Below are 26346 nucleotides of genomic sequence, written 5' to 3' on the forward strand. Positions count from 1 at the left end.
AATTTATTGTGTAACTGATCATGAACTAAGTAATTAAATGCATGCACCATGTGATACAAAACAGGACTTGCGCCATTAAATATGGAAGAGGTATAATTCAAATTTGGAATTATTTATTCCAATGTCATCCAAATTTAACATTGAATTGCAAAACAATTTCAGAGTGCATTTCTTGTAGATGCACAAATTACTGCAAATACCAAAGTAGCTTAATAGGACCACAATGAAGTAACTAAAATACTGGAGTTATATGTGAATCTGAAAGCCCACCAATTTCCACTTTGGTAAAGAAAACCTTGCCTTGTAGCTCAGGGTTCTGTAAGCTCAATTGGCTGGACCATTGGTCTAACATACATAGCATCCAACATACAAGTTCAATTCCTGTACTGGCTGAGGTCACCATAAAAGTGTTGCCTTCTTGACTTTGCCCTTTGCTTGAGGTGACCCCCAAGTTAAACAACCACCAGTCATCTCTCTCAAATGGGAGAGCAGTCCAATTGGACTATGGTGACTTTACCTTACTCACTAGAGTTTAGAAGAGTGAGAGTTGAACCTTCTAAAATATCAAAGATTCTTAGAGGGGGCATTGACTGTGGTGATATTATTTCTCCTGTGGGAGAATCTAGAACGAGGAGGCAAAGTTCCAGAGTAAGATGCCAATTTAAGACAGAGGAAGAGAAATCTCTTTCTTTTCAGAGGGCGGTTAACCTGTGGAATGATTCACAAAGGACCATCAAACTGTATTATTGGGATATATTCAAATCTGACATAGAGATATTTTCAATCAGTCAGGGAATCACGAGTCACATGGAAAAGGCAGAACAGTGGGGTTGAGGGTTATGAAAGCAGCCAGTTCTTCCACTGCCTGGGCTGATTCTATTGTTAGGTATCTGAAAGAAAAATGCAAAATGGAAGGATTGTAATGGGGTTTGAGAAGAAGTCTGATTCTTCAATATTTGTATCGGGTCATCAAATGAGACCATGTGGTTAGAAATTAGCAACAAGGAGACGGTCACTTTGTTGGGACTGTATTATAGACCCCCAAATAGCTAGCAGGTACCAGAGGAACAGGTGCGTAGAGAGATTGCAGATACACGCAGGAATAATAGAGTACTATTAGTTGGAGATTTTAATTTCCCCTTTATTGACGAGGCCACCCACAGTGTGAAAGACCCAGAACTGGGTGGAATTTGTCAAATGTGTCCGAGAAAGTTTCTTAAATCAATAGGTAGAGGGCCCTACTCAGGAGGGTGCAACACTAGACCTCTTAGGAAATGAGGTCGGGCAAGTGACTGAAGCATCAGTTGGAGAGCACCTTGGGTTCAATGACCATAATGCTCTTTGTTTTAGGATAGTTATGAATAACAATAGGACAGATTAAGGTGCTAAACTGAAGCAGGGCCAATTTTGGGGCCATTAGGCAGTATCTAGCAGAGGTCGGTTTGGTGAGTCTGTTTGAAGGAAAAGGAATGACCGGCAAATGGGAGGCTTTTTAAAAGTGTGATATCAACAGTCCAGGGATGGTATGTCCCTGTTAGGGAAAAGGGAAAAGCTGGCAGGTTTAGAGATCTCTGGCTGACTAGGGATATTGAGGCTCTAGTCAGGAAAAAAAAGAAGGCATACATTTGGTAAAAGTATTGGGCTCAAGTGAATCCCTCGATGACTATAAAAAATGTAGGAGCATCAGAAGAGTAAACACAGGTATGACATTGATCAGGCAGAAAATATTAAACAAAATCCCAAGAGACTCTGTAGCTATATTAAGAGTAAAAGGGTGGCTAGGAAGAGAAGAGGTCCCCTTAAAGATCAGCATGGCTGTCTATGTGTAGAGCCACATGAGATGGGGAGAGATTTTTAATGAATGAGCAGAGAAGCATGGATGCTAAGGAAATAAGGGAAACAAATGGGGATGTTTTGGACTATATACATATTATCAGGAAGAGGTGTTTGCAGCCTTAAAGTGGATAAATCCCCTGGGCATGATCATGTCCATGGTGTGGGAAGCTAGGGAAGAAATTGCAAAGATTTTTGCTTCACCTTTGGCCACTGGTGAAATTTCTGAAGACTGGAGGGTGGCTAATTTTCCTTTATTTACAAAAGGTAGCAAAGACAAGCTAGGGAATTACAGGCCAGTGAGGCTGGCATCAATGTAGGCAAGTTGTTGGAGTGGATACAGAGAGACAGAATAAACCAACAACTGGATAGTCAAGATCTGATTAGGGATCGTCAGCATGGATTTCTCTTTTCTAGAATAATCACTGTTGCCTTCTCCATTGAGGTGAAAACATTGAATTGTGATATTTCCCCTCCTTGATCCCGCTACCTTTGATTGCGTGACATTTTCTCCTTAAAGAGAGGGGAAAGTGTGGAGGTGATTGTAGTGCTATATGTTTGGGCGAAGTACATATCATGATTGAATAGTCGATAAGTGCGTGCTTAAACAGAGATGTATGTTTGAGGCATTTGGTAGTGCTAAGAGTGAGAGAACAAGGTGATGCTCTGAATATTGGGCAGAATTCTGGACTGGTAAAGATGTTTGGTTACTAGCAGAGTAATAGCATTTGATGGACTGAATATGCATTTGGGTGTACTAAGCAGTGCTTAAGAGTTGAAGTAGGTAGGACATAGCATTTGAAGATGACCACAGGTTCTTGCTGGGCTGCAACCATGTTCCATGTAACTGAATTTCTGACTTAGGAAATCTTAATCTCCTATCACTGCCTTCTAAGCATATGTTCCTGAGGATGTAGAACATCTCACCGCTATTCATCTTCTTCCACAAGGCTTTCAGATTAGCTTTTGGAAATCTTGATGTTTATGTCATCCCACTGTCAGCCATTGTAGATTAATGCGCTGCAGTTATCTCACTGTATTAGCACCTCTAGCAGCCAGCCACAGTGTAACTTCCCTTTAAGATGTGCATATTACTTTTCTGCACTACCTAAACCTAAAAATAATGAGCATTTTCTGGTGCGTGCAGCCAGTGAACAGTATGGGCAGTGATGACAATAACCAGAAGTCATCATAATGAGTACAGAGGGATTTAGACTCCATGACCCACAACCTGGAGAGTTGGTAGATATTTTCTAATCAGCCTGTTCGGAAGTGTTATTATACACCATGGGATCAGTTAAAGCTTGAACTCAGGTTTCTAGGCTCACAGGTAAGGACATTACTACTGCATCACCCAAGCCCTTTCTAACATTGATACAGCTGGATCTTGCTTTATCAACTTGCTCAGATGCATTGTAAAAAAATATTTCTGGAGTAGATGAGACTTAAAAAGTGAGCCTTTATAGTTCAGAGGCTGAGAAACAAAAATCGCTGCCACACAAGTCCCTAGCACCAAGGCATGAAGTTAGTTTTCTGTCTTCATTCCAGTAAACAGGCATAGAATAGTTGCCTAATGCATGGACAGTAATTTTAAAGCCCATAAGAGAAAAAGTTTCTAGAATGAGATGTGTGGATAGTTCACCTGCTCTGACCTATCACACATTTTGCAGGAGCCAGAGGAGGTGCCAGGTGTCCTACCCAGTCTGGAGCCTAGTGAAGTCCTTAAGTAACCAAGTATGGGTCACTTGAGTGCTTCAATCCATCTTTGCCACTACTTGCCCATAGCAGAACACTGAAACCAGGTAGGTTCCCAGCAACTTTCAGTGGAAGAATTTCCTTTTGGGTCTTTGTGTTCTTTTGTAGTATTCCTGACCTCACCCTCCATAAAAGCTCATGACCTCTTAAACCTTCTCACCAGACTCTCAAAACCACACACCTCACCCCCTCAAAACTTTCTTCTTGGGACTGGCTAGTCAGACCCTGCCAAATTCCTGTACCAATTTGTAATCTGGTCTCCATAACAACGTCTTCCTCAGACTGCCTGTAGTCTCAGCAGTGGCTACTGCTGAAACCTGGTACTATTAGAGGAGAGAAGTGCTATAGCCAAATCAGAATGACCAGCAGGAACCCAAGACAGGACATCCTCTGGGGTTACGTTAGAGCCTGGGTGTCCTTGGAGAAGGAGCACGCGGTGTCCACCAACACCCTGGAGTTGTTCAGGGAGAGGTGGGTGCCGTAGGCAGTGGAGTGTATCATTTCCCTGTCCAACTCTATTTTGATTTAATCCCTACCCTCCCCTTCACCTTTTTGATCACACAGCATTGCCCTTTGGGTTGAAGGGCAGTGCTTGTCACTGGCCACTTGGGTGTTTTCCTATTTTCCTGGTGGTGGAAATTGAATAAAGATTCGTGCACTGTCTTTCACTGTGTCTCACACCTGCACACACACACACCATGGGTGCTGGGGGAAAAAAATAAGCACTACTGCAGTTAGGCGGTAGTGTGGAGGGGGGGGGGGGGGGTAAAAAACACAAAAAAGAAAAATAAATAGAGATTTTGAGCCCAGGTGGTCTCTGGAGAAGGAGCACAAAAGGAAGAAGAAAAAATAAAAGACAGGACATCCTCTCCAGACAAGGGGCAGCAGTTCCAATTTGAGCAAACTGACACCTAATCAAGTGTTAAACACCTGCTGAATGTGTTCCCTGTTGAGTATTCAGGCCTTACCTTTGAGAAAGCAACTTGTATATAAAACCCTTCAATATGAACACCGAATGCAATACTCAAGCCAATTGATTTTACATATTTATTTTCAATATGTATTCTTATAGGTTTGAAAATATTCTTGCTTTTCTTTATATTTACATAATCATACAAAAATATATAAATACAATCTATTTAAACAAAGTCAAAAAAATTCACAGTCATTAATAATTTACAACAAATCAAGCTTATCCATGGAATCCACAAGTCAGAATTGAGGCAGGTCAGCCAAAAAGTTGCTTAACTTCTTCTAGGCAGAAAACTCAATCCAAACTTGCAAATTATTAAATCATACAAGAACACTGGCAGAAAGTTCAAACCATCTTCTTGCAAATAGCACAGAGAATTTTAAAAAAAACCAATTCAGTTTGGATGAACTACAAACAACTTCATGAAAGTCAAAAAAACAGAATTGCAATCTGGCAAAATAATATGCCTACGTATGACCATATATTAGTTTACTTCATTCTACATCTTTAAAAAAAAAATACTTTCAAAAATTTCAACATATTTACATAAATATTTCAATGCATGTGAATAGGTCACTTACTTTTTCTACTCTGTTTAAAAAGAGTTTCACTCTACCTTTGCCAAAACAATCAGACTTTGGTTCACAGCGCTGAAGTTTTGTTTATTGAAAACTTGAATAGTGGCCTCATGACAGGTGTTTTTGTTCTTTCAAACTTTGGCTCTGGGTCTTCTTCTGAAGTCTCTGTTTGAGTCAGTGGTTTCCAATGATAGTCAGGTTTAGCAATTGAGCAGATAAATATTTTTGATATTTACTCAAAGAAGGAGAGAAGCCTCTGAAAAGTGTAGCAGCCATGAGCTTCACTGTGGCCTGAACTAAGAACAAAATGCTAGAGGTGTCAAAGTCCCCTGGCTGGGAATAGTCACACAGAGGTTTGGAAGGGAGAAAGAGGTATATATACACACACGAGGCACATTTGAATGGATTGCCAACTTCAGGGATTTTGCAAATGCAGTAGCAGATCCAAGAATTCAGAACGGAAGTTTTTCTGCTCCTCTTCTTCCTATTGTGTTTGAAGACACTGCTTATAAAAAAACCCCAACAGTCCAATGCACCAGCTCAACAGACCACTGGCTTTTGGCACAGATATTCCTCAGATTCTGATCTGAGTCACATTGATAAAATAACTCCACACGCTGGCTGTGGCTTCAACAAGTAGTAAGAAATTCCCCTTCCATAAATCCCTACAAAACAAAAAAAAAACTTTCCCAACTGCCTGGTTTCAAGAATCATTGGCTCTTTATATTGGTGACATCATTCTAATTGGAATTTTTGTCTTGTAAGTAAAATTATTAAGTTCAACTCAATGTTGCAGAACTACTTCTTCCTCACATTATTTCCAGGCAACCATGATAGTTTAGTAGGAGAAAAGCAGGCCATACATGAAGCCTGGATTTCTGAAGCTGCTGGAAACCACTCCAAAGAGCATTATATCTGGCTCCAAATTCCACAGGTTAAGTTACCAATTTCAGAGAATTGTGTAGCCAATTGTCACCATACTGGCAGAGTCAAATTCAAACATGGAGTAGTTTTTCCACAATGCATCTGAAGAGCAGATCAGTCAATGTGCTGAGTAAGTAGAATGCTGGCTAATTAAGTGGTTGATGGATAATTTTGCATTTTCTGTGCACCACCAAAATAAAATTGAGAGTTTGTATGGTATTGAACAGTCAGCTGGTATTGTAGAAATATACACAATTCTGTTTCCAAAAGCAAATCACACACTTTAGGATTTGAAAACATTCTTCCCAATTTTGACAGTGAAGGCTTCATATTAATGAGCTGGTGTCAGAGATTCTTTTGATACCTAAACATATGGAGAAAACATGCAAACGCAAGTTATTTAACATACCTTTGACTGTCATACAAACCAATCTGTCAGACAAGGTCATGTATAAACTACTGGAAGATTTGACGTGAATATGTTGAATGTATATAGTCTGTTCCTAAACTTACACATGCCAGAGACTTCAAATAAAACAAGATATATTATTTAAATCTACTTTAGCTGTCTTATTTTCTCAGTGAAGAGGAGAAAGTGAGGACTGCAGATGCTGGAGAGTCAGAGTCAAAAAGTGTGGGGCTTGAAATGCACAGCAGCTCAGACAGCATCCGATGAGTAGGAGAGTCTGCTTTCAGGCCATCAGCCCTTCATCAGGAATAACATTGATGAAGGGCTTATGCCCAAAATGTCAACTCCTGCTCCTCGGATGCTGCTTGACCTGCTGTGCTTTTCCAGTGTTACATTTTCTCAGTAGTTCACCGGATTTCTTATATTTGTTACTTGTAGATTGCCTGTCCTTTTACCAAGGTTTAAACGATGTTTGCAGTCCTTCACTAGATTAGTTTGATTAGTTCACATACAAATCCCTCAGTGCTCTAATGTCAAAACAGTCGATTGACAGATGACAAAGTTATTTAGCTATAGTTTTCTACCAGGCTACTTAATTCCCAGATTAGAATAATAGCCCACCTTACCTTTGGCTTCAATAAGTTGCCATTCTAAAACTTTTTTTTTTGTTTGCCTATTTTAAGGGGGTTCACATTCCGTCTCTGCAGGTGTAATCATGGGATCGATGACAACTGCAAATGCAGAAACAACAAAATGCCATTTGTAAAATGATGAGATAAATCTCTTCCAAATGGAAGGAATGGGAAAGTAAAAGCCAATTTTCATGATGAAGAAAAGTGTGTTCACTGATTGACCACTTGCTACAGACACTGCCCAATGTTGCTTTCCATTGGGAGCTCAAATAGTGGATGCACATGGGCAGTTGATCTGCTACTATCCATTTGTTCTACTAAGGTTGATCTTTGTCACAGGAACTAACTCAGAACAAAAGTTAAGGTTAGCAGTTGATTCCACTAGTACCTACAGTCCTCCAGTTGCCATTTTTCAAGTTGTTATAACACAGACAGCAAATTTCAACTGTTAAAAGCATCACAAAAACATAATCCTGTCTTCCCCTAAAAAAGTCTCACAAGTGTACTTTCCTAAAAGAAAGAGGGGGTGTGATCACTGGGAAGCAATCAGGAGTCAGAATCTTGACCGATTTTTGCACATTGCTCCTCACTCCGTGATCAAAAGACATGGAGGGGGCACTGGAAGGGGTTCCCAAGAAAATGACGGTTTCTTGAAAAATTAATTTGTTGGTATTTTCAATTTCAAATTTAAATGTTGCGCATGCAGTGATTTACTTCCCAGAGGAGAGTGGGAAAATATAACTAAGCAACAGCAAATTCTACATTTGTATTTTTAGCTTTTTCTTCCCACCCAATTCCTAATTTTACTGTTTGATGGATAAAAGCAAAATTGAACATAATTATGAAATATGTTTCAACTGATTTGAATGATAGCATCAATGCATGAATGAAAATTCAGAAATACAGGTAGAGCATTTTTCACAGTTCATAATTCTAAAGTTCTTGAATGCTCACTTGCATTTTTTCTAGTGATAGTGACATCATGTACAGAGGGATTTACCTTGCTCACTTTGTTTTGATTTTAGGATGCAGGACACAATCATAATGAATCCAAGTAGAATTGTCACAGGAACAACAATTGCTGCAATGAGATAACTCCTCTTCATTGAAGGGAACTTATCATAATTTTCATCTGTCTTTTCCACTTCTAAAAGTTAAAAGCAGTGGTAATTAAAACTTGGTAATTAAAACAGCAGCCTAGTTTACAAATCAACATTACAGCCCATTTAAAATAGAAATCAGTAACTGTAGCTAGTAGAAATACTACCAGCTTGCATACATACATTACTAATGGGATATGTATCTTATCTAAACTTTAGGAAATTTGTTTTTGTTCATGTTGTTGAAGTATCTTGGGAGACCTTATTGCATCGAAGTTGGTTTTGCAACTGATCTGTGATGCAGAGTGATGTCGAGGGCCTGGCTTCAATTCCTTCAACACCTGCTGAAATCACCATGAAGGATTCTCCCTCAACCTGTCTCTCCCCAGAGGTATGGTGACCCTCAGGTTAAACCATCAGTCATCTATCTCCCTCTCCAGTGATAAAGCAGTCCTATATAGTTAGGACTATTGCCATTTTACCTTTATTAGGTAATAACAAGTTGTTGGTGTTTTTAAATTATCAGTGTGAAATAGGGTGACTTGTATTTATGGAATTGTTTATTCTATTAGTTGCCTCACTTTGTAGCATATACAAGGAACTGTCATTTTGACAAGTCTGTTGAGATCAGAAACTCACTGGCTCTGGATTCCTGGCTCCTAGCTAGCATTCTGCTCTCATGCAACAGACTACATTATGTATAATCAGTGAACTATTCACCATATTGCTACTCAAATAGGATTTCTAATAATCCTGATGAAAATGTAGCAGTCAGAACTATTTCCAATCTAGTAACCTTTTCTCCATTATTGCCGCATGTCTTCTCCCTTAATGTAGATAGAGGCAAATGTTCATAAGCATGCAGCAAAAGCTGCAATGCTGGAATCAGGAAGCCTAATTAATCTCTCAGTCATATGGCATTGGAGATTTTCCAATGGCAAGCAGTTAGTCAGGTCTGACAAGAGGTGACAAAGGGCTTACATGATGTCATGGGACAAAATAAACTGCGTGTGTGTGTGTACATTGATCAAATAAAAAAAAAAGGTAATAAAAAAAGTTACCTACCTTTAATGTGTAAAATGGCTGAAGTATTCATATTAGTTTCCTTATTCCAGAACATACACAAATAAGCATCATTAGTCTCTGCTTTTATTCTAAGTACACTTCTGATATTGTACAATCCATCGGTGCCAGTAAAGTGGGTGGTATTTGCTGTTTCGTTAATGTCAGATCCATTTGCATAATACCAGATAACCTCAGCTAAAGGATATCCGACAGATTGACAGACAAACTCTGTCTCTTTCTTTTCTTTTGTTTTGATGGTCTCTATGTGTTTGTAAGATGCTGTAAAATAGAAAAGATATGGTGTCATTTAACCTGGCTGTGATTTTAAAACGTTCTGAAGTTATTGTATTTTTACGGGAAGATTTTCACTGTGTACAGTTTAAATCAGTACAAAACTTGTTTCTTTGCTACTATTTTCTTACTTTTCCACTTTTCTAGTTTTCAAGCACTAATGCTTTGAGATGCTTAGATTGTTCCTGAGTTACACCTTTGTGGCTTAATTTCACAACACGTGTTGGCCTCTATTGAACTCTGCCTGTGTCCTGTGCCTCCATGTGACAGAACACTTGAGATCAACAGCTCCTTGCTTAGGGAATTACTGACACAGCCTCGCACTTAAGAACAATTTAAATCTTAAATTTTAAAAGTTTGCCCACCTCTGACTTCCAGTGCAGTCTCTTTATAATCCACTCCATTGAGATCAATAAGACAGCGGTAGGTCCCTGCATCAGAAACTCTAACTTGATTAATCTCCAGCACTGCACGACCTCTGCGGAGTTCATCCAGCAGCAGAAATGCTCGTTCTCGGTATTCCTGGGGTTGGGCCTCAAGAACTGGTTTCCCGTTCATCAACTGATAAACCAATCGAGAAGTTCCATCATCGAGCACATAATGCCAGTACACCTTTATCTGGTTTGCATTAAAGTTGGATTCAACTGGAAACTGACATTCCATTGTAATGTTATTTCCATAGGATGCAATGTAGGACGTTCTGGGAGCAGTGACCATAAAAATACCTGAAATGATAGAATGTGGAATTATTCAACGGTTTTTGACAGAAATATGGATTAACTTGTCATAGTTTTCTTGACTGCTGCCATAATAATCAGCTCCCTGAGAAACAGCATTAACATTGTATACACAATACTTTCCAAGGTTTCCACAGTAGACAATTAGGATAAAAATCTGTGGAAATTCACTCCATTAATTAATGTTAACAATTCACATTTGTCTTGGAGAATAATGAGTGCCAGAGATATAAAACAGAAGCCAGGGACATTGATTAAATTAGACATATTTTAAATCAGTTAGGATCATTTAGATCCTATACAAGTCCTAGCTAATCACATATCAGCAAATGTAATTAAAACTAATTCTGCCTGTGTTTATAGTTTGGTATTTAAAGCTATTTTGGAGGCTACTCTGTTTTGTTAACATTTGTCCTAAATAGAACCATCCAGCTGAGCAAGTCACATTTTTTTCTGTAGCTGGTCTTTCCACTCCAATATGGCAACTTAGCATGGAGAAGTGTGTCAAACAAGCACACAATATTCTCACCATCTTTCCTTTATTAGTTTTTCTTCAGCATAAGACAGCTGAGTGTTAGTGACATCCATTGCTGTGGGCTGAGCATGCAGGAATCACCTGACCTGCAGACATGCTGTACCAGGAGCATTGCATGTTTCACCCATCACCGACACAGGGAGTGCTGAAATCTACACAAATACTGGTGAATAATCAATTAATTATGGACTCACTGGAGAGCAATCCCAGATTATTTTTTTATTCTGTATGACTCAGATAGTAGACATCTGAATTGGCAAAACCACAAGTAGTGAGATAAATGTATTGTTCTTAAAAAAATGTTTTTGAACATTGAGAAGTATTCTTGCCACAGCATAATATATTGACCCTTGTGACATGTGGTGTTTGTTGGCTTTGAAGCCCATAAGAGGGTTGATGTGTGAGGAGAAATTGAATTGGTTAGGAATGCACTCACTGGAGTTAAGATTGAGGGAGGACCTCACAGAAACCTATAAAATTCTAACAGGACTATACAAGTTACATGCAGGAAGAATGTACCTGAAGGTGGGCAGTCCAGATATAGGGATCACAGTTTAGAGATAAGGGGTAAACCCTTTAGCCCTGAGAAGAGGAGACACTTCTTCCCCCAGAGAGTGGTGAGTCTGTGGAATTCACTGCTACACAAGTTGTTGAGGCCAAATCATTGTATTTTCAAGCAGGAGGAAGATCGAGATATTGTGCCTTAAGGGATTGATGGATATGGGAGGATGATGGAGTTATGATATTGAGCTTGATGATCAATCATAGTCATATTAAATGGTGGAACAGGCTTGAAGAGTCAAATGGCCTATTCCTACTCCTATGTAATCTATTTATGTTTTTATGGTTATCCAGCAATTGGCTGAAAAATCTGAATCAATTATCTACTGGTGCTTCAACAATAGGACACACTGCATTGTCAGTGGTGGTGGTAGAGGCAGACATGATAGTCTCATTTAAGATGTATCAAGACAAATACATGAATGGGCAGGGAGCAGAGGCATACAAATCTTTAGAAAATCGGCAACAGGTTTAGAGAGAGGATCTGGATCATTGCAGGCCTGGAGGGCCGAAGGGCCTGTTTCTGTGCCATAATTTTCTTTGTTCTTTGTAACTTCTAATGGTTTATTAACTTATTACCTGGAAATACCAAGATCTAAAGGTCCCAACATACATTTGTGTTTTGCGCTTTATTGCTGAAGTGGCAAAACCTGTATCGAATTTAGTGTGCAAAATCTTACCTGTCACCAAGGGTAACTGAGCTCCCAGTACAATCAATAACGATAGAGTTTTCATACTTAAGTGATCTGAAACAAAAACATGCTTTTCTTAGTTAGGTTCTATTTTATAGATAAGTCATTAACTTTTGATTTATCCGGTTTCTGAACAGTATTAAGTTCTATTTAACCCTTCCATCCCACATACTTAATTGGCTGACTGATGCTATGGCTTTTGATGGGATATAGCAGTTAATTGGATAGTTATAGAGTCAGAGCTGTACAACATGGAACAGACCCTTTGGTCCAACTCATCCTTGCTGACCTATCTCATGATTACTATGGAGGAAAGGAATTATTACGTTCTGGAACAGAGGAGAATGAAGAATAAAAATGCTTAACTATCACTCTGCACTTTGATCACCTTCCCATCTCCTTGCTGTATACAGTGTCTGTGTTGAGGGGCACCATTCTGTGTTTATATGTCATTTAATATTTAATTTAAGATTTAATATTTAAAATGTTCAACAAAAGTCACTAAGTATCATCATGAAAATAGAAAGTGATTCAGCAGCTCCTCGAAATCAAAATAGATAAATGTTGCAGTCTTGAATAGAAATCTAGCATTATAATCCACCCTATACAATCCTACCTTTAAAAAGGATTAAATACAGCAAACAAAACCAGTAATAAGTAAATTTCATTATACACACAGACTCTTTCTGGAACTTCAGAAATACTATGTGGTCAGCAAATTTAGAGCAACCATCTGCACAAGGCAAAAGGTCTGCAAATGACATTAACCCAGTCTCACAGGTTCCCTGCTGCACTTAATTCGAATATTGCTATCCCAGCAGCCCAAAAAGTACCAAGACTATTCCCCAAATTATCTTGGCCCTGGTTGTGCTGTCTGTATACTATATACAATGATGTTGACCATCCAAATGTCTTTTCTATTTTGTCCAACATACTTCAGATTGGTCAGTGAACAGCCCATTGCTAACAACAATGAGTGTGCATTTTTAACTCCCTTAATTTGACTGGAATAGATAAATTGCTACCACACAGAATTGCGTATTTTAACTTTAGCAGTTTCAATTTCCTTAAACATCATTTTCTGCAACAATTTTAATTTTACTGTACAAAGTCACCAGCTATACTACTGAGATTAACATCTACGATATTACAACACCTGCAAATAAATTCCCTCTTTTGATCTAATCAGAGTGGTAAACCTATTTAATTGTGTCTGATTTCATTATGACCATGAATGTTTTCATTATTGTTAATGGACTGTAAAGTTGCAGTCAAAGTTCACACAATAATAAATTTAGCATCGCATGCAGGAAGTCACAACCATTTATCAAACGAACAGTGTTTTGAGCTCACTTGCAATTTCACAGTAAATTAGGTGGGCTTTTCTTCTAAACACTGAAGGGCAATGACTTTTGTCCTGCACCATTTACAGCAAAAATGAATCATAATTTTCAGACGCTTCAGCACATGGTTTAAATTTCCAAAGCAGCTGTTTACGAGCAACTGGTTAGCGGGGAAGAAAAGTGAGTCAGAGTTGTATCTTGTCAGAGAATATTAAAAAAAGTGTTTCCTCAATTTTTAATCTTTGAGCCAATGCTACATGCTCTGGGAGTGGGGATGAATAGGGTTGCCAAACAAATTTTCCATGGAAGCCAGGAAATGTATGCAAGTATGAAATCTATAGAACTTTCAGAATCAATGGTCTATAGAATGTCAGGAATGCGATGTGACATTTAGCCAGACCAAACCCAAGTCAGGCGGGCATTTTAATTTGCATTGGAAACCAACAGGAGTACCGTTTCCTCTCTATGTAAAATTAGAAATGAAAAGGAGATAAGTCTAAAGAAACGTGAAAAACAGTAGGCGGTGCAAGCAGACTTTGTTACGCGGAAATGTAGCTGCTTGCGAAGCGTGAAATAGAACAAACCCAACTTTCAGATCTTTCAATGCTCCAAATCGTACTGGAACTCACTCAATTTTTATGTGAAACTGAGAGACATGGAGAAACATCTAAATGATACTATCCTCTTTGCATATTGTGTTCGCATTAGATGATAATCAATTTTAATTGAAACAATCGCGTTTGATTTTTGGGCTTTATTTTAATGTGCTATGATATAGTGCAAAAACCTGGTTCTGTAACCAGAAGTTGCAAAGTGTCATTGAGTTTCTGCACACTGTTACAACTGTGACTTATTGAAATTACTTTGTTACATCAACTCTGTGACTAACATTTTCTACCACCAGATACTATTACTACATTAGTACATAATACAGCGGCAAAAATACAACTGCAGTATTCGTGAATCATTAAAAATTAGAAAAAAAACCACCTAATATTTACTGTCCTAAACAAACTTGAACTCTGCTGTTCCCCTACAAGTCACTAACTGATGATGCCGATAGTTACGCCCAGCGTCCAAGAAACACAAGTCCAGTTTAATTCTGTCACAGTCGGGCGTGGTTAATTATACAATGTGACCAGAATGGGACCACAGGTACTCAATCCACCTATTTCTATCTCAACACAGAGGTAGACTTTTTCATGCGAATAGCATTGTAAACTTCAGTCCTCGTCCTTCTTATTACCAACTGTTTCCCTGACACATCTTATTCCGAGAACTTATCCCCTTTTCTGCAGGGAGAGCTACAAGTCTGAGAATAGGGAAATATTCCAAACTGCTCTGGCTAGCACATCACAACCAAGAACATTATCCCCACGCCTCACCCGGCGCTCCTAGATTGAGCTCGAGAATATGAGTACATCCTGGTAATTTTTCCCATCCATGTGAGGATGAAGAGGAGTGGGGGCTGGGGGCGTGTATTGTTGGGAGTGCAATGCACACAGGTCGGTTTTGTACTGGACAACATTGTATACCATAGAAATTTGAAGCTTAACAGAACAAAATGACTGGACTCTTTATTAGAAGTCCAACTGTTATTGTTATTTTAATACTTTATAATGACCAAAGTACATGTTTCACATTGAGAGATACTAAATTAGCAATTTAGTACAGCAAGAACATTCAATCTCAGATTTAAACACCTCAGTCAATTTGAACTATATAATTTGTTCTATCAAATTTCAAATGTTGAATTACATTATCTGGGACACTTAGTTGTACCTACAGTAGTATACATATAATATCATCATTACTGCCTTATGCTATGTGGCGATTAACCTTGACAAAATCCATTACTATTTCGTTCCGACAAGAACAGTCGTTTAAACTTGGAAATGGGTATTCGACTGCATTTCCAGGCTTAGTATGCATCCTCAGTTGCAGTACTAAGAGCAAAGGAACTATCAAATACTAGGTATATAAACACGGACGGCAATAAAAAGCTCAACAGTTCCTCCCTGCGTTAATGCCTTTCAGCTCCTATCTGTATTTAAAGAAAAGCTTCAGGATTGCACACTAGACTGTCATTTCATTGAAATCGTAAAATGATTACGCTTTCCACACATTTCCACCTCCAGCATGGTCCCCTGAAATAGTGTCCCTTTATCAGCAACTAATTCTGATTTGAAAGTGCAAAAAAGTCACTCTGAAGTATATACATTGAGGACATATGCGGCAGATTAACCCAACTTACCAGGCTCTCCACTTAATGCTTATCAGTAAGTCACCAGTTGTATCTCAAGTGTAGGTGTAGTGGGATGCTCGACCTCTCTTTATACGTAACATGAAGCGTAGAAATTCCCTCGGCTTTAACTGGTCACGTGCTCATTTCCGGTTTCAATGTGCCAGTAAAATCATTGCTTTCTGCATGTCATGAAATGCTGGTTTTGTGGTTCTTCGAAATCTGACTTCATTTGGAACTTGTATGTATGCCTTATTCCGAATGGCTCTGAGCTACAGCTTGTCTGGGAAGTATCTGATTTCTCGGCAGTAAGTGAATGGTTCAGCCCCCTCCCCTCCCGTCCCTACATTACCCCCTCCCTCTCCACGGGCTTGTAATATAGTAGATGTGCGTTGTCTGACTCAATCTCCAGTTCATGTAGACTCGCCGAATCCCCCGAAAAATTTCATTAATGTTTGGACACAATTTCGGTAATAAGCAAATCAAGCTGACGTTCTCCAGGATAAGACCAAAAGCAAAAGCTCAACCACGAAAAGTAGTCGATCTTAAATGTTAACTCTGTCTCACCCCATGGATGGTGCCTGACCATCTGAATTATTCCAGCCTTTTCTTTGTCTCTTTCTTAGCTGAGTTCTCCCATCTAGTATATTCTGTTTTTTTTACATGATGTTCTCCCGTTACTGGTTCCACTGAATATTACGTTTCACTGTTTGGTCTCCTGTTGCCTTGTTCCCTTCTCCAGTAGCTTTCAAAAAGGAATCTGGAAGTTCTGTGGTGTCTAGCTCCATCCAACTCATCCAGTACAGTGTCCAGTGGTTGTCATTCAGTTAGTGTTTACAGTAAGGGCACTAGAATTAGTACCAATTGATTCTTACAACAATAACAATAACCCAGATTTATTTAGCATCTTTCACAAAATGAAGTACTCCAAAGCATCACAGACATGTTACAATGCAAAACTTGACACTGAGCTTTGTTTGAAAAAGCTGGAAAAGCACAACAGGTCAGGCAGCATCCGAGGGGCAGGAGAATTGACATTTCAGTGCATAAGCCCTTCATCAGGAATGAGGCTTGTGGGCGGTGGGGGTGGGGAATGGGGGGGCAGGGGGGTGTTAGGCTGGGGGAAAATAGCTTCAAATGTAATAGGTAGATGAAGGTGAGGAGAGAAGGTGATAGGTCAGAGAGGAAGGTGGAGCAGATAGATGGGAAAGGTGATGGATGGTTAGGAGGGTTGTGCCAAGTTGGAGGCTTGGGACTGTGATCATGTGGGGAGAGGGGAAATGGGAAACTGTTGAAATCTACATTGGTCCAGGCTCCTGAGGCATTCTTCCTCCAGGTGCCGGGTCACTGGATTTGGCCCAGGACCTGCACGTCCTTGACAAAGTGAGTGGGGGAGTTAAAGTGTTCAGCTACGGGGCAGTGGGGTTGGTTGATGCGGATGTCCCAGAGATGTTCTCTGAAACAATCCTTAAGTAGGTGTCCTGTCTCCCTGATGTACAGGAGATGACGTTGGGTGCAATGGATACAGTAGGTGACATTGGTGGAAGTACAGGTAGATTTCTGTTGGATGCGGAAGGATCCTTTGTAGCCTTGGACAGAGGTGAGGGGAGTGGTGTAGGTGTAGGTTTTGTATTTCCTGTGGTGGGAGGGGAAGGTGCCAGGAGTGGATATGGGCTGGCTGGGGGTGGGGGTGGTGGGGCATGGATCTGATGAGGGAGTTACGGAGGGAATGGTCTCTCCGGAACACTGATAGGGATGGGGAGGGGAATATATCTTTGGTGTTGGGTCTGTTTGTAGGTGGTGAAAGTGGCGAAGGATGATGCGATGTATGCTGAGGTTGGGGGGTGGAAGGTGAGGATCAGGGGGGTTTCTGTTCTTGTTACATTTGGAGGGATGTGTTCGAAGGCGGAGGTGCAGGAAGTGAAGGAGATGCACTGGAGGGCATTGTCGACCATGTAGGAAGGGAAGTTGCGATCTTGGAAGAAGGAGGCAATCTGGGATTTTCTAAGGTGAAATTGGTCATCCTGGGAACAGAATCGGCAGAGGTGGAGGAATTGGGAATAGGGGATGATGCTTTTACAGGCAGTAGGGTGGGAGGAGGTGTAGTCTAGGTCACTGGAAGTCAGTGGGATTGTAGTATACATCCGTGCTCAGTTGGTCGCCGGAGATGGAGATACAGACATCCGGGAAGGGAAGGGAGGAGTCCAAGATGGTCCAGGTGAAGTTGAAGTCAGGGTGAAAGGTGTTGGTGAAGTTGATGAACTGTTCAACCTTCTCATGGGAGCATGAGGTAGTGCCGATACAGTCATCAATGTAGTGGAGGAACAGGAGGGGTATGGTGCCAGTGTAAATGCGAAAGATGGACTGTTCCACGTACCCGACAAAGAGGCAGGCATAACTGGGTCCCATGCGGGTGCCCATGACTATCCCTTTGGTTTGGAGAAAGTGGGATGATTGGAAGAAGAAGTTGTTATGGGTGAGGACCAGTTCAACCAGGCTTGGTGTCCTGAATGTGGGGGGACAGGACAGTGTCAAGGTATGCAGAGATGAGTTTGGTGGGACAGGAGCAGGCTGAGATAATGGGTTGACTGGGGCAGTCAGGTTTGTGAATCTTTGGTAGGAGGTAGAATCGGGTGGTGCGGGGTTCACGGACAATGAGGTTGGAAGCTGTGGATGGGTGATCACCAGAGGTGATGAGGTTGTGGAAGGTCTGGGAGAGGATGGTTTGGTGATGGGAAATGAGGTCATGGTTGAGGGTGCAGTAGGAGGAGGTGTCTGTGAGGTGACGCCTGGCTTCAGAGGTATAGAGGTCAGTTGGTCAAACTACCACTACAGATTTTTGGAAAGGTCATCAAAAGTGTGGTTAACTTAGGTAGCATTTGAGGAGCATCATGAAGGAGCAAAGGTATTGCAGTATATGACAGATCTGCCAAGGCTATAGTAGAATGACGAAGGGTAGAGATAACAAGGGCATGGATGAGGACTTCAGCAGCAAAGGAGTTGAGTCGGGGGGTGGGATAGTCAGAGGTGATTAAAGTAATGAAAATGGAACTCTGTGGTCTTAGTGATGATTAGTGATGGTCTTCGTGGGCGGCATGGTGGCACAGTAGTTAGCACTGCTGCCTCACAGCGCCAGAGACCCGGGCTCAATTCCCACCTCAGGTGTGGAGTTTGCACATTCTCCCCGTGTCTGCGTGGGTTTTCTCCGGGTGCTCCGGTTTCCTCCCACAATCCAAAAATGTGCAGATTAGATGAATTGGCCGTGCTAAATTGCCCGTAGTGTTAGGTGAAGGGGTAAATGTAGGAGAATGGTTCTGGGTGGGTTACGCTTCGGCGGGTCGGTGTGGACTTGTTGGGCTGAAGGGCCTGTTTCCACACTGTAAGTAATCTAATCTAATCTAATCTAATCTAATATGGATATGGTCGGAAACTCAACATGGGATAAAATATGTCACTTGATTTCTGAATGGGCTGGTTCCGTGTCAGACAATTGCCAGGGAGAGGAATGGAACCAGTCGTTAGTGAATGATATCTGTGGTTCAAACATTTCAAACAGTGGACATTTTCCAATTTGGAAATAGAGGAAATTTCTGCTTGCCCTGTAGTTGATACCAGAAAAACAATCAGATGATTTAAAGACTGTGCATAGGAGCTGAATAAGGAACCATTTTAATCAATAATCTGACTTAATGGATCCATCTCTGGACCTGAAACAGTTTCCACCACTGATGTGCTGTCTCCTGGCAGGAGAGACAGTCGCCTTGACTCTAGCCTGTCCACAGTTCAGTAACACCTGCCTCAACGTTGAAAATGCAGTGATTACCTTGAAATCTACCTGTTATCATTTCAGTATCAATCATCAGAAAGAAACAGCTTCCCAGCTGTCAATCTTTTCCCATGTTAGTATCCAAATTTTGGAACAATGTCATAACTGCTCTTTCCACTGACAGCTTAATCAATATATTTACATTTCAGTCCTGTGAATCTTCATTTTACCACAAGGGAGAGTTTTTAAAAAAATGAGTTACATCAAATTGTTGTCCCTACCATTTTGAAACACAGGATCACTTCCTTCATTTTGTCTACAACTGCCATGCCACCCCTTCCATGTCATTCTCATTCCATGCCATTCTGTCTTTGTGATCCCATCCCTCTCTTCCATGTTATCCCTGTCATATTCTTGCTCACTCAATTCCCTCTCCCATCAATTCTATCCCATCCCTCACAGAAGCAACCTACTCAGTCAGGGTAACTTTGTTTTTGGGACCCCATTCTGTCATTTTTGCTCACCACTATCACCCTCCAGCCTCCAGTGTCTTCGACTATGAGCAGCTGTATGTGGGTCTGTTTGTGCACCAGGCACCACCTACTAAGTAATCCCACCAATAGACTTACTCTTTAAACTAATCAGTCAAACAATCTAGACAGATAAAAATGAAGTATTGCAATTATAGGTGTTTATTTTACTTCTTCAGTACATTATATTCCTAAGGTACACATATGCTTTACAAAAAACTTGTTGTTGTTACATTGACAGAATTTTCCATTGCTATGTCTAGTTTCTGAGGAGATCTTCTGACACAGTTGGGCATGTCCCAGCCAAACCAAAATCTGCAGCCTCAAATCGCATCTTAGGACCTTGATGGTCAAGTTTACACCATTGACTAAACAGGATGAGTCTCCACTTGCAAATCTGTTTGGCACATGCCAATAGCAGCTGATAAGAGTGGGAGAGATTCATGCTCAGCTTCATCATGGAAGAGACTGGAGTGCCTACTGTCACCATCCATTGCTCTAACTCTACAACATGTATGTAAAAGTGCATATTGCCTCAGTAATGTGCACTATTGCGTGAATAATCATTTGAGTTTTGCAATGTATTTATTTTTGTTTCTTTGCTTACTTAAAAAACACATTTTTGGAGGATCCTGTATTTTTCCCATTTTCAGTTACTTGTTACCCTGCAGGAATTGTATAGTTCATAATATGCTGGCATTCTTCCAATACATTTTGAGAAACAGAGTCACAACTGGTCTCTCATTTATAGAAAAAAAACATGGAGGCAAAATATTTTGTTTCTTCTTCAGTCTAAACTAAGCGATTAAGGTTACATTTATTTCCCATTGCTAGTTTCCTTGACAACAGCATGTTTCACTAGGCTATTTCAGATAGCAGTAAGCACCAGCTGTGGAGTTTTGGACTGGAAGCATGTTCAAGGCTAACTTGGTTGAGCTGAATTTGAATTTAATTCAGTTTTATGATTCTACATGATTAAATTAAAACTCAGTTAAAGATATCTATGCAAGTAGCATTCCTTGTAGTTTTGTTGTATCAACAGAGGGGAAAAAAATACTGTGCTTGCTATCACGAATAACAGTCTTACATGTGGGAATCTTGCTGAATACATGAAGTTTGACAGGCAGGAGGCTGAAAGAACACAGCAAGCCAGGCAACATCAAAAGGTGGGGAAGTCAATGTTTCAAGAGTCCTGAATAGGAAACTAATAGGAAATAATAGGAAATTAATGGAAAATACCAAAAGGGTAAACCCTTAAATTACAATAATTGTTTTACAACTGAATACAGTACAAATATTTCCAGTTGATATATGCTGCACTTGCCTGGAGCCACATGTATGAGAAAGAAGGAAGAATCAATGGGATTAATTATTATTTTAAATTAAGTTAAAAATCACACTACACCAGGTTATAGTCTAACAGGTTTAATTGGAAGCACACTAGCTTTCGGAGTGACGCTCCTTCATCAGGTGATTGTGATGAAGGAGCGTCGCTCCGAAAGCTAGTGTACTTCCAATTAAACCTGTTGGACTATAACCTGGTATTGTGTGATTTTAAACTTTGTACACCCCAGTCCAACACCGGCATCTCCGAATCATATTTTAATATAAATTTTAAATTTGCATAATTGGTATATATTTGAGAAATGAATTTCAACACGTAAATGTTAGGTATATTTTGGGAAGAAGAAAAGAAGGTTGTATATTATATGGAAAATAAAACTGAAAAGAGTTAAAGGTTAAAAGGCCATTTAAAAATGCAGTAAAGTTCATTTCTAGTAGAATGGAATTGACAAGTAGAGAAATTATGCTGAAATTTTTATTGAACATTCATAATACTGTAAACAATTTTTTTTGGTCACCACAACATAATATTGAAAGAGACACTGTAAGATTTACAAGTATGATTGGAAATATAGGAAATTGATGGGCTATTATAGAAGTAGTAAAAAATTAGATTTTTGTATGAAAAACGAGATGAAACACTTGACTTTAGGATGACATTTAGTCATGTAACCTTGCCATCGCAAAACGTAGCTGATTCCAGCATTGTAACATTGTCTATTCCTGTCCCAGTTCTGGCCATTCACCTCTCCTACAGTAATTTCTCAAACTTAAAATGTTTGTTTAAAACTCTCCCATTTCTGTAAATTCCTTCCGCCCAGAAGCCTTTAAAATATTGCAGTCATCTAACTCTGGCCTTTTATGCATTGCCAGAGGCCTTCCTTCCACCTCAGCCACTCATGCAAGATGGTCTTTTAATTCCTAGAAGCATGATGTCTGGCTTGAAAGTGGACACTGACCTTTGTGGCATATTGGTCATAGATGGAGGTGAAACTTTTTCTCATCATTTAAGCAGATGGTTCTGATGGCTTACAGTCTGAGTGAAAGGGGTCATGTTTCTCAAAGGGCTGTGGCAGCTCTATGGAAAAAGAAAAAGATCAGAATGTTCACATGGCAGATCTGTCTATTTATCACCGGTTTCATACATCTATTCACACCAATTTGACTCAAACTGCAGATAGCTTCTTGTGTGGCCTGGAAGAAGATAAAGGCACATAAGCTGAGAGTGGCAATGACCTTGACTGACACTGGCTCTGTGCTTCCACCAGAGAGGCTAGATGTTGCTGAGAAGTAAGTCTTTCTTTTGAGTCAGACCTGACAATACTCTATTGTTTCCATAAAGTCCAACAAATGGATTTAATTGGGGTGTAATATTGATTGGTCAGTTCAGGTCAAGATTAGAGTGGTGCTGAAAAAGCACAGCAGGTCAGGCAGCATCCGAGGAACAGGAAAATCGATGTTTTGGGCAGATTTTTGGGAAATCTGGTCTGTGATATCTGTTTGGTCCAGTCAAGATTATTGCTAACAGCTGACAGGACAGACCTGGGCAACATCAATCTGTCCTTATGTGACTACCATAACAATCAGTTTAACCTAACCAGCTGAGTAGGAAGCTGACAGAGTAGTATTAATCTTAGATTTTCATGCTGTCCAAATTTATCTTGCACCTCACTGGGAACTAATTATAATTAGTTATAATATTATTATAATGGATGAGGTTTGAAGTAAATTATCCCCCATGTAATTATGTGAAACGTTCAGCCAGATTTTGTGACAAGAGCTTCAGTGCATATATCCCTTTTGGTTCTGAATTGTTTCTTTTATAATAAAGTGATTGGCCTTAAATTGATAGTATCCTTGTCCTAGCTCTTTCCTACCAACCTATGAGATCACTCAGACTAAACCTATACATGAGCATATAAAATAGGAGCAAACGTAGGCCACTTTTCCTGAAGCACATTTTCTGGGGTATCACTGCATTTTTACACATACAAGTATAGCCAGGAGGCTGCTGGGCACCCAGGCCTAAGATTGGCCAACAAAGTGGAATTAAGGGGTCTGAGCATAAATGATTAAAGATTTGTTGGGTAACCTCTCTGCAAACTCCAGGCAATCTACAAGTGTAATCAGGTGACTCCACCAGGATGTGAATGAGGACCTCTGAGCCTAAGTACTAATGGGCACAAATGTTACCTGGTATCAGTGGATACAAAGGGCCTATCCTTTCAGAACAGTATTTGGATTGTTACTCCCTGGAAGGGAACATCAAAACTATTTCCATTGATTAAGAATCGCACTGTGATTAGAGGACTTGGCAAAACTTTCTGGAAATATGCTAGAAAGGTATATAACCCTGGACTTTGCCTTGGAAGAGTAGCACTGACTGATTGAAGGTGCTCACAGTGAAATAATATTCTACCCAGAGTTTAACAGCAATCTCCAATTTCAAATGAGCATGGGAATTATTTCTGGGAACCTCGGCTAGTTAAAAAGAGTTGAGTAACTTTGAACAACTTGCTTATTTTTGATAATTTGTTTAACGAAGGTGCAACTGTTTTACTGGCATTCAACTTGAGTCTCATGTTGGTTTAGAAAGTACATGGGTAAACATGTTTTGAACAATATACTGATCCAAGTGTGCAGAAGTATGTGTTTTGCCATGGACTACACAAGCGATTTGCCCCCAGCTGCAAAATTAAAAGAGCATCTGACTGCATAACTGCCGCAAGATAGAAATATTAACTACTTCAATGAGGCAAATTTAATAGGGCTAATATTCCTTAGCAGGACATGGAATACCTTTGTCTTGGGCTTAAAGATCAGGAAAAAAAATAACACATAGAGTTCAAACCAAAGGTAAAGGAAAGAGATTTAGAGATGACACTGCAAAATTAGTGTAACAAATTTATATTATCAGTTGCCATCATTGATGCACAGATTGGTTGGATTTTATCATTAAAATATTAAAGAAAAATGGTATTTCAAAAGTGAATTGAATTAATGTTTGTATCTTGTTTTGAGATGGTTTTCTTTTTTACTTGAACATCTTTTGCCTTTCAAGTATTTACCCTATAAACCTACATCATGTACTTGGTGGGGAAGAGATTGGTTTGGTTTCTAGGAATTACTACATGTCATTATATTACATGTGTATCAAGGGGCAAAGTGGTCTTGAGTCTACCTGTATGCTGTTATTTTAATGAAGGACCATCCTTACAACCTGGTCCACTAAATTATGGGGACAGGTTTCCTAAACCCACCTTATATTACCTTGAATACAGCAGAGTAGGGAGAGATCTAATTGAAATGCTAAGATGGTAGAACAATTTGTGAGACTAGACAGTTAGAAGCTATGTCTACTATTGTAGAAATCCAGTTCAAGGAAACTTAGCATCAAAATTCAAACTAGGCCATTTTTCGGGATGCTGTTCCTAATACTCTCAGAGGAACTTTGTGAAATAAAAAGTTAGAGACACTGCCACTGAGACACAAGGACAGTGATATTCTATTGATAGGAATATGGCAGGCAAGACAAATTGGAGTAATTGATCAAGTAGAGAATGGAAAATCCAAAACTGCAATTTCTAATGACGAGAAATTTTAAGATCCGCCCACGCTGACATCAGCTGTCATAATAAGCATCTCCTTGCGTTTTGACATGTGACCAAACAGATCACTTACCCCAACGTAGAATTTCAGATTGCAGGTCCGTTTTGGGGAAAAAAAACCTGTTGCCTAACAACTGTGTGTTCTCACGGTAATTTTTCAGTGTCCGGCGCCGCCTCGAGAAATTTCCAGTGTTGTCACTTGAAACTAGAGCAATCCCGAGGGTAACATGGGACTAGCCCAATGTTACAGGATAGGGGAGTGTACGTCGTGCTTTGTCAGAGTTCGTCGGTAAAGAGATTTGCAACTTGCCTTCAGGTAAATTGTTATGATGTTGGTCATGAATATTCAGGGAGGAGGTGAGGATACACACAGATCCGATATCCGCCTCCGGCACCGTATCCTTTCAAATCATTAAGTGATTTGTCGGAAGGAAGTGAATCGAGAGAAGCAACGTGTGTTATGACCGATAACGGCGAAAGAAAACTGAGTATTTGTAAAGGAAGTGGGGGTGTGCCAGAAACAAATAAATCGAATGTAAAGAAACTATTGTAAATGCAGCATGGGTGTTGAAACAAAAAAAGTTATAGAAAACGTGAGAGGTTTTGATCAAAAACAAAAGAGTTAATTATGTGTTAGAGGCAGGCTTTGCAAATTGGTAGGAAAATAATATGAAGGTTTAATTATTTTTGTTAATTGTGTTTTGGTTGAATTTTTGTCCTCAAAGCAGCAATTCTGAAGCATTGGTCTCGGAGGAGCATGCTGTATGACATGTAATTCTGCAAATAAAAAAATAATTTCACACTTCACTGTTCTATAATCACAATCTCCAAGTTTAACCATGAATTTGTAATTTATTTTTTCACCACCTGTTGACAGCGACGGCAAACTGACTATTTTATTGCCTTTAAGAAGTTGATGGTGATAAGCTGTTTTATGGAGGGTTCCAGTCCGTGTGGTGTAGGTACAGAAACAGTTGTGAGAGAGGGAGTTCCAGGATTTTGATATATTGAAAGTGAAGTGACGGCGATATATTTCAAAACCAGGATGCTGTGAAATTTGGTGGGGGAGCTGATGTTGATGGCGCTTCTAAGTGTTGTCCATGTTCTTCTAGATGATAGAGGACAAGATCTTGGAAGGGTCTGTGAAAGGAACATTATTGAGTTGCTGCAGTGCATTTAGTAGATAGTGCACATTTCAACTACAAAACATTTGTGGTGGTAGGAGTGGATGTTTATGGATGTGGTGTCAATCAAGTGGGTTGTTTTGTACTGGATGGTGTCAAATTTCTTGAATGCAGTTGGAGCTGCACTCAGCCAGGTAAATGGTGATTATTATTTGTCCACAATAGGGCCTCAATTGGCAGCAACAATGGGAAAGCAATCTGGGAAGAACTGGGAAGGCAATAGAAACAAGTTTTCATCAGGGCT

The 26346-nt window shown here is 39.9% G+C and overlaps 1 protein-coding gene across 2 annotated transcripts; it reads right to left on the reverse strand.

Moving 5' to 3' along the window:
* Window positions 1-4679: 4679 nt before the first annotated feature.
* On the reverse strand, window positions 4680-25309 carry LOC140487965 (programmed cell death 1 ligand 1-like). Of its 2 annotated transcripts, XM_072587435.1 has the most exons (8): window positions 24992-25309; window positions 22270-22388; window positions 12074-12139; window positions 9926-10285; window positions 9270-9548; window positions 8105-8251; window positions 7099-7203; window positions 4680-6427 (listed from the first exon to the last, which is right to left on the reverse strand). In XM_072587435.1, the coding sequence occupies exons 3-7, from the start codon at window positions 12126-12128 to the stop codon at window positions 7151-7153; spliced, it is 894 nt and encodes a 297-aa protein (XP_072443536.1). In that variant the 5' UTR covers window positions 12129-12139; window positions 22270-22388; window positions 24992-25309; the 3' UTR covers window positions 4680-6427; window positions 7099-7150. The 2 variants fall into 2 exon arrangements, with proteins under 2 accessions (XP_072443536.1, XP_072443543.1); XM_072587442.1 differs by lacking the exons at window positions 22270-22388; window positions 24992-25309 and adding an exon at window positions 15683-15903.
* Window positions 25310-26346: the final 1037 nt, after the last annotated feature.

The sequence above is a fragment of the Chiloscyllium punctatum genome, chromosome 2 (genome assembly GCF_047496795.1).
Source record: "Chiloscyllium punctatum isolate Juve2018m chromosome 2, sChiPun1.3, whole genome shotgun sequence".
NCBI lineage: Eukaryota > Metazoa > Chordata > Chondrichthyes > Orectolobiformes > Hemiscylliidae > Chiloscyllium > Chiloscyllium punctatum.